General features: G+C 41.0%; 1 protein-coding gene across 1 annotated transcript in view; it reads right to left on the reverse strand.

Annotated features, from left to right (window-relative positions):
* Window positions 1-1,906: 1,906 nt before the first annotated feature.
* AIFM2 (apoptosis inducing factor mitochondria associated 2) overlaps window positions 1,907-8,432 on the reverse strand; it is a 9,462-nt gene continuing 2,936 nt past the window's right edge. The window contains exons 2-6 of the mRNA XM_042458460.1: window positions 5,304-5,511; window positions 4,431-4,546; window positions 4,226-4,345; window positions 3,205-3,297; window positions 1,907-2,104 (exon numbers count right to left, since the gene is read on the reverse strand). Of these exons, the coding sequence (XP_042314394.1) occupies window positions 1,907-2,104; window positions 3,205-3,297; window positions 4,226-4,345; window positions 4,431-4,546; window positions 5,304-5,478 (702 nt within the window). The 5' untranslated portion in view covers window positions 5,479-5,511. The remainder of the gene's footprint in view (window positions 2,105-3,204; window positions 3,298-4,225; window positions 4,346-4,430; window positions 4,547-5,303; window positions 5,512-8,432) is intronic.

Below are 8,432 nucleotides of genomic sequence, written 5' to 3' on the forward strand. Positions count from 1 at the left end.
TTTCCTATGGGCAAGCAGAAGAGTTGCATTCTTGTACAGCTTTGGGGGAGAAATAAGGCAAATAACACTGAACAGGCTATACAGGCTGGAAAATCCAAGGCAGGAGAAGTACCAAGTCCTAAGGACAAGCTACAAAAACCTACACTAGCAGTAATGTGGGAGAGCAGTGTGAGGTTTTCTACTAATCCTCACTCAAAGGTGAGAGTTTTCCTTTATCTCCACCTCTGTCCCAATGTGAGGACTTCCTCCTGTCCCACTGCTGTGGCCACCAACTGGGGACCTAGATGCCCTCATAGTTCCTGTATGAGATTTTATTCATCCTCACCAGATACCACCACTCTACTGTTGCCACCCAAAACACAGTGTCTGAACTCAAACTTTCCAATATCTAGCATTTTCTGAGGCAAAAGCATATAATACAAAATAATTTAGTAAATAGAAATTGAATGTAATATCACAGCTAATTGAATGCATCTGAATTGCATCTCTCACTCATATCCTAACTAGCCCTGACCTTGACTCACTCACTTCCATCTCTTAACTGTGACTCTTTCCTAATCACTTGCACTCCTACTAACTAGTCCCTAAACTTCAACTCCACTCTCCCAGCTTTTCAAAATCCCCTCAGACATTCCACCACTCATTTCCTGACATCTCATTCTTTCGCTCTCTTCTGACAAATCCTTGCCTTATAACATCCAATAGAAAGTGCATACTTAACTTTATTACTTTAATATACCTACAGTATATGCTCATGTATAAATTTAGACATTTTAGTTGAAAAATTAACCCAAAAAACGTGGGTCGACTTTTCCACAGGTCACTGTATATACTGTACTTCAACTCTTATCAAAAAAGGAAGCGTCACCTGGTTAAAAGTGAGAGCTTAATCCCCGGAACACCTATAAGAAGTACTGACTCCCTTTCCTCTTTCATCCATCCAGACTTTAAAGTGAGCAAAAATAGTTATGCCTGCTAGAATTTTTTTTAATTCTTTGGCATCATTTGCTTCATCATTTACATCTTTGCTTACATGCCCCTAAGTTTTACCCTTGACTTATCTATGGGTCATATTAAAATCCATCATTTTGCCCCCCCCCCAAACTGCTCTTTACTTATCCATCATTAAGTCGACTTATAGTTGAGTATTTATGGTAGTAAATGGAATTTTCCCCTGAAAGGCCCATATCATCATAGGCAGCTTGAAAGGACATGCTACTACTAGCAGGAAAGAGTGGATTTTTCCTCCTTGTTAGGTATTTCTTAGAAGAACTGGGAAAGGGGCAGGTGGCTCCAGCAAAATCCAGTGCCACCCCTGGTGTAGCATTTTTTTTTTTGCTGTAACCAAGAGCAATTTCAGCCTCTACAAGGGGGAGACTTGCAAGGACCTCTACCTGTGGATTTGTTTCTCTGCAGGTAGAAAGGTTGAACCACTGTATTCTTTCGTCTCTTGACACTGCCTGCCCATGAAAATGTTACTTCAACCCGAGTAGAACAAATAAAAGAGAGAAATAATCAATACTATACCATTATAGCTAATCCCTTTTAAATAGGGTAGGAGGAGTTCTATTCCAAAGTACAAAATCCACTAATGCAAATTAGCACACTACATGCCTCAGTCTTAAGTAGGTATGTTTCTGTTTCAAAACATTTGTCACGTACCAAAACACATGAAGAAAGCTGATTCTTTTGCCACTCACATTTTTTAAAAAAGAAACACAAGCACACAATTGAACAGAGATGCACAATATTATTTACTGATCCTTTGGAAAGGCAGTATATAAATAAAATGCATTATTGTTGTTGTTATTATTATTATTATTATTATTATTATTATGCGATTATACATAAAATAGTACCAACTGAAAAGGCCTGCGGCTGCTCCTTTTATATAGCAATGTGCCTGTCAAAGGTCCATCTTCAGTCTTCCTCTGAAGAGAACCCAGGATTGCTGGGGAACATGCAGACATGCAACCAAACTGGCTCTGTACATACCCAGCAAGAGCTGTACACCTTCCTGTAGAAGAGTCTCTTTCACCTCTTGTCGGACTCTGGGGAGGAGTTCTACATCTGCCAATGCAGTTTTTGAGTGGATCAGTGTGACCTGGGAACAAAACACCAAGTTGCTCAGCTGGTGAAAGGCATCAGCAGAGACTTATTACCACACCAGCACAACAATGAAACCATTTGTTTATTGTTATAAACCATGTAGCACTCTGGAGTTCATATTTATTCTTTTTTTTTTAAAGAAAAAGAATCTGTTCCATCCTATGATCAAAAGACTTGGGCAGAATGCAGTCAACAGAACATCTTAAAAATAACTTAAACATCCAGAATAGAATGCAAGATAATTAAAATTAAACTATGAACATTTAGCTCCTAAGGCTTGGGTGTACAGCTAAGTTTTAACCTGGCAGGTTAAATGAGGTTAGCACTGTCTGGGCATCTGAGGGGAGGGCATTCCACAACCAGAGCAACATAGCTGAGTGTTTGCTGCACTAGCACTTTTTCTTAAGCCTCAAATGTGCTGGGTACTGCAGTTCAGCAACATTCCCACCTACGCTCTACTATACCCAGTGCACTTACTTTCAGTACCACACATAGGATTGCATGTACCAGTTAAAATGCATGGATGGGTAACACACTACCTTCCAGACATTTTGGATTTCAGCCTCCATAATCCCTTACAATTTACTATTCAGAGTGGGGATGATAGGAGTTAAATCTAAAATCCCTGAAGATCCAAAGGTCCCCCACCACTCATAGAGTTGGAAGAGACCACAAGGGCCATCCAGTCCAACCCCCTGCCATGCAGAAACTCTCAATCAAAGCATCCCCAACAGATGGCCATCCAGCCTCTGTTTAAAGACCTCCAAAAAAGGCAACTCCACCACACTCCGAGGGAGTGTGTTCCACTGTCGAGTAGCCCTTACTGTCATGTAAATAGGGAGGTTGGGGAGACCCTTATAATAAAGGTAGGTAAGTGCATACCTACCCTAAATATAAAACACTTCCTTTCTCTGGACAAACTCAGATCTGTGTGGAGGACTAGCAGAATTCTTAGCACCTTCATCTAGTTTATTTCCTTCTTTGTGGCCATTTTAAGATTCTTTGCCCATTCTGGTTCTGACGTATTTAAAATAATGAGGTATTTAAAACCACTAAAATAATAAAAAATGATGCATTGACGGGGGTGCCCCATACCTCTTTGGTGGGATACCTGGTCTTCACCTCCGCAGCCATTTCAACACCAGCAGCACCGCCACCCACAATTACTATACGGGGAGCTGTCTGAACCTTTCAGTTCCAAAAGGAGAAATAAAATGATGTCTTAAGATTGTTGCATTTAACAGTATCAATCACACTCTTTCATAAACCCGAGCAATTTCAAAGAGATTGTGTTAAACAATTTAACATTAATCAACATGACACATATTCCTGTCTTCATTTTGGAGAAACACTAATCTAGAGGGCCTCAGTTGCACAGCCTTACTCCAGGCAATACACTGCAATGATTTTCTTTGTTAAGCACAAACATATTTATGCTTTATTATAAGCATACTAGGTTTATATACTAAACATACCTGGACTCCCTTGACCAGCTTCCTTGACTTCAATGGAACTTACTTCTGAAAAGACACGAGTGTGTCATCTGTCAACTTATGGGGACCCTATGAATTTCATAGGGCTTTCTTAGGCAAAGAATACTCAGAGGTGGCTTTGCCAGTTCCTTCCTCTGAAATATATTGTATATTCTCGACTATAAGTTGACCTCGTGTATAAGTCAAGGACAGGATTTGGAGCCAAAGTTATAGATTTTGATATTACCCATAGATAAATCTAACCTATAGCATCTGGTATTCGTTGTCAGTCTCCTATCCAAGTTCTATCAAGGGCTGACTCTGTCCCTGCATAGCTTCCAAGATCAGACAGGATCTCATGATTTTCAGGTATTTAGGCAGACCTACGTTACCATACTGTATTTCTAGGCTTTTTTCCCCCACCCCTCAAAAAATTCCCTGACTTTCATCTGTTCAGTGCTGGATCATTAACTTTTTCTTTAGGCCCTCTGAAAAGGCATGCATATGCACAGGATTATATTAATTTTGTTGGCTTTGGGATGGGTCAAGCAAAACCACAATACTTGTATTTATATCTTACATGCAATGCCAAAGGACAGATAATCAAGTCCCCCTTCTCCATCAAAAGCAAGATTCAGTGTTACCTCCTTTGCCATGTCTTCATAGGTCTGAATAGCAGCTTGCATGTCAATGACTTTGTTAAATTTCCCTGGAAAAGGCCCATCACTCCCTGTGGCAAGGATCAGGTGAGAAAAGAAGATCTCCTGAAAAGAAACATATGACAATGAGACCTTCTCAATCAATTAGAACCCACTAGTAAAAACAAGTGTCAAATACAGATACACTCACTTCACCATCATTCAACAGAACGTGCTGTTTCTCCAAATCAATTCCTATGACTTTGCCCTGCCGGAAGCTGTCTTTAAAGGTTACAGAGAAGGAGATGAAGGTTTTCTTTGCAAATTCTGTGAAAACACATTATCAAAAATGTGAGTATTAACGGTGCTCAGAGAGCAAGAGCATCTGGCACCATTCAGACCTTCTGGACAACTCCCATAATCCCCTGCAACAACTGGACATGATGGGCTACAAGTCAAAATTTCAGATATGTGTAAAGGACCATTATTGTTTTAAATATATCCATGTATGTGACTTCAAATCACCTGTCGCCTTATGGCAACCCTATGAATTTCACAAGATTTTCTTAGGTGAGGAATAGACATAAGTCATTTTGCCAGTTCCTTCCTCTGGGTCAAATTTTTTTGATGTAGGTCAAAGTTTGAATGCTTTCAGAGAAATGCAAGTAATAATGAATAATTTTTTAAACATGACTGACAGGAATGAATTGTTTGCTTTAAAGTAAATTTCCAAGGTCTTGCAGAAACAGGGAGCTGTCTAGTACGGACAGAGGAAGAGGTATGCATGGTTCTAGGGTGATCATGAATCCTACTTTATAGCTGTTGGACTGCAGCTCCCAGCATTCCTCCTCATTTGCTATGATGAATAGAGCTCTTGGAAATTTGAATTCAACAATGGTGACATGATTCGCCTGCTCTCCCTTGTGCGTTCAAGATGAGCTGGATCACAATGCCCATCGTCCATAGCCAGTAACCCCAGATGATGGAGATCATTGATGGAGAGCTGTTGTCATAAACATCTGAATAGTGCCATTTTGGGGAAGGGTGGTCTAAACAAAATAAGGAAAACTAAAGAAGAACTTACCACCATCTACGCAGGCCCTGAGGGCAGCCACATTATGATGGAAAGCATCTCTCATGTCCACAAGAACAAAGGGGATCCCCCAGCTCTGTAGCTGGCAGGCTGCTTCAATCCCACCAAAGCCCCCGCCAACTATTACCACACGGACTGACACATCCACGGATACTTTGGACCCCATCAGAAAAAAGCAAGTCTTCTTCAGCAGAGACAACTAAAGAGAAAAGGAAGGGAAAAGAATACTAGAAAGGATGCAGTGAGGCCTAGGAGAATCAACCAGATCACTGTTTATTATAAAAACAACCCCTTATATATTGCATTAAGTTGAGCAACATTACACTGAGCAACATCATACAGTATTTTTATCAGTTACAAAAATCCTGGATCCCTTTTCCCCAAAGAGCTCAAGGCACTGCACACAATGCCTCCCTGTTTTAATCATCCCTGAAACCATGCCAAGAAGGTGAGCTACAGCTAGTCAGTGAACTACCGGACCAAGCACACATTTTAACATAGTTCTCCTGCCCCATGTCTACATGAATGACTAGAATCATAGAGTTGGGCCTCACGGGCCATCAAGGACAACCCTCTAATCCAGTGTTTCCCAAACTTTGGTCCTTCGGGTGTTTTGGACTTAACTCCCAGAAGCCCTAACCAGTTTGGACAACAATCAGGAATTCTAGGAGCTCAAGTCCAAATGATTGGGAGGACCAAGGCTTGAGAACCACTGTTCTAATCAATGCAGTATCTCCAGCTAGAGCAGTGGTTCCCAAACTTTGGTCCTCCAGGTGTTTTGGACTTCAGCTCCCAGAAGCCCCAGCCAGCTTGGCAAGCAGTTAGGACTTCTGGGAGTTGAAGTCCAAATTACCCAGAGGATTACAGTTTGGGAACCACAGCTAGAGCATCCCCATCAGGCAGCTCTCCAGCACCTCTCTGAAGATATCCAGAGACGGAGATCTCATCACCTTTCTAGGAAACTGGCTCCACTGCCAAATTACTCTCATGGTCAAGATGTTCCTTCTAATATTCAATCACAATCTGCTCTCTTGTAACTTCAAACCATTCAACCTAGATCTACACTCAAAGGCAGCAAAGAACAAACCTGCACAACCTTTTTGTGGCAGCTGTTTGTGTGCATTTAAATGGAGTGATCATGCCACCCCTTAGGCTTTTCTTCAACAAGCTGAACAAGCTCAGCTCCTTCAATCTTTCCTCATATGTATTGTTCTTCTTATCTCTTACCATCCTTGTTGCCCTGAATTCACTCCAAATTCTCTACAGTTGACCACTGGTATCCGCTGGGGTTTGGTTCCAGGACCCTCCTCCCATTGAATACCAAAATCCATGGATGTTGAAGTCCCATTAAATACAATGGCATAGTAAAGTGGCTTCCCTTATATAAAATGGGAAGATCAAGGTTTGCTTTGGGGAATGTATTTATTCATTTATTTATTTGAATATTTTCAAGCCATGGGTAGTTGAATCCATTCATTTATCAATCTATCAATTTATCAATCCTTTCATTTTTTGCATTAAGAAGCAGAGCCCTTCCTGCAGTCCATCTGCCTTGGTCCAGGCCTCAGAGAGAAAGAAGAATTGCTGGACCTGATCCTCTTCCCCAGCTCCATTCCCTTCTCCTTTTGTGTTGTGTCTTTTTAGATTGTAAGCCTAAGGGCAGGGAACCGTCTAATTAAAAATAATAACAATTGCAAGCCGCTCTGAGAGCCTTTAGGGCTGAAGGGCGGGGTATAAATACTGTAGATGAATAATAAATAAATAAAATCCATGGTCATGGAGGGCTAACTGTATATCCTTCTTAAAATGAGACGCCCAGAACTGTACACAGTACAGTACTCCAGATTATGCCTGACCAACAGAGAATATAAGGGGGCCTATTACTTCCCTCATTTTAGAAACTATGCTTGTAGGCTAAGATAGCATGTGCCTTCTATGCTGCAGGGCCACAGCGCTGGCTTATGTTCAACAATAATCCTAAAGTCCTTTTTACAGGAAGTACTGCTAAGCCAAATATCCCTCGTCTGCATTTGGTGTTTCTGGACTAAATGAAAACATTTCCATTTGTCTGAGTTGTATGTCATTTTATTAATCCCCAGTTCTCAGTGTAACTAGATTTGTTCCTCAAACATACACTTTTAAGTTGTGAAATTTGGGGGCTTCATAAACTACTATTTTCTTCAGTTTTTTGTGGGTTTTTCAGGCTATGTGGCCATTTTCTAGAAGAGTTTGTTCTATTTTCTTTAGTTTTTTGTGGGTTTTTCGGGCTATGTGGCCATTTTCTAGAAGAGTTTGTTCCTGACGTTTCACCAGCAGCTTCTGTGGCTGGCAACTTCAGAAGATGAAGATGCCAGTCACAGATGCTGGTGAAACGTCAGGCACAAACCCTTCTAAAACATGGCCACATAGCCCGAAAAACCCACAAAAAACTATGGATGCCGGCCGTGAAAGCCTTTGACTTCATACTATTATCTTATTTTTGTACTGCACCTGGAATCTATAGAGTCCCTATATTGCCACCTTCAGTCCCTATATTGGGAGAAAGGCAGGATATAAGAAAATAATAATAAGAATAAGAATAATAAGAAGAAGATAATGGCCAGTCCAATAAAACTAATCATCATAATCATCATCATCCCTTCTTACATCCAGGTGGAAAACTTGTGGCCTTCCAAATGTTTGAATTTCAACTTTCAGAAGCATCCAAGTAGCACTTGGGATTATAGGAGCTGAAGTCCAAAACATGTGGAGGGCTACAGGTTCCTCACTCTTTTTAGATATTACTAGTCTAAATTACTACTGTAGTTATTTACTAGATATTACTACCATTGTCCTACCAAGAAGATAGGTTCGGTTTAGGGTTGCCCTAAGTCAGAAATGTGAGTCACACTCTTTCAGCCTCAGTGAAAGGCAATGGCAAACCTCTGAACAAATCTTGCTGAGAAAACCCCATGATAGATTGACCCATAGATGATTTGGAGGCACCCAACAACAACAACATCCAAAGCTCTCAAGGAGAGAGAGAGAGTGGAGTAATGGTCTGAGTGTGGGACTACGACTGGAGACCAGGGTTCAAATTCTGGCTCAGCCCTGCAAAAACCCACTCTGTGACCTTAGGAG

This window comes from Sceloporus undulatus, chromosome 3, assembly GCF_019175285.1.
Source record: "Sceloporus undulatus isolate JIND9_A2432 ecotype Alabama chromosome 3, SceUnd_v1.1, whole genome shotgun sequence".
Taxonomy (NCBI): domain Eukaryota; kingdom Metazoa; phylum Chordata; class Lepidosauria; order Squamata; family Phrynosomatidae; genus Sceloporus; species Sceloporus undulatus.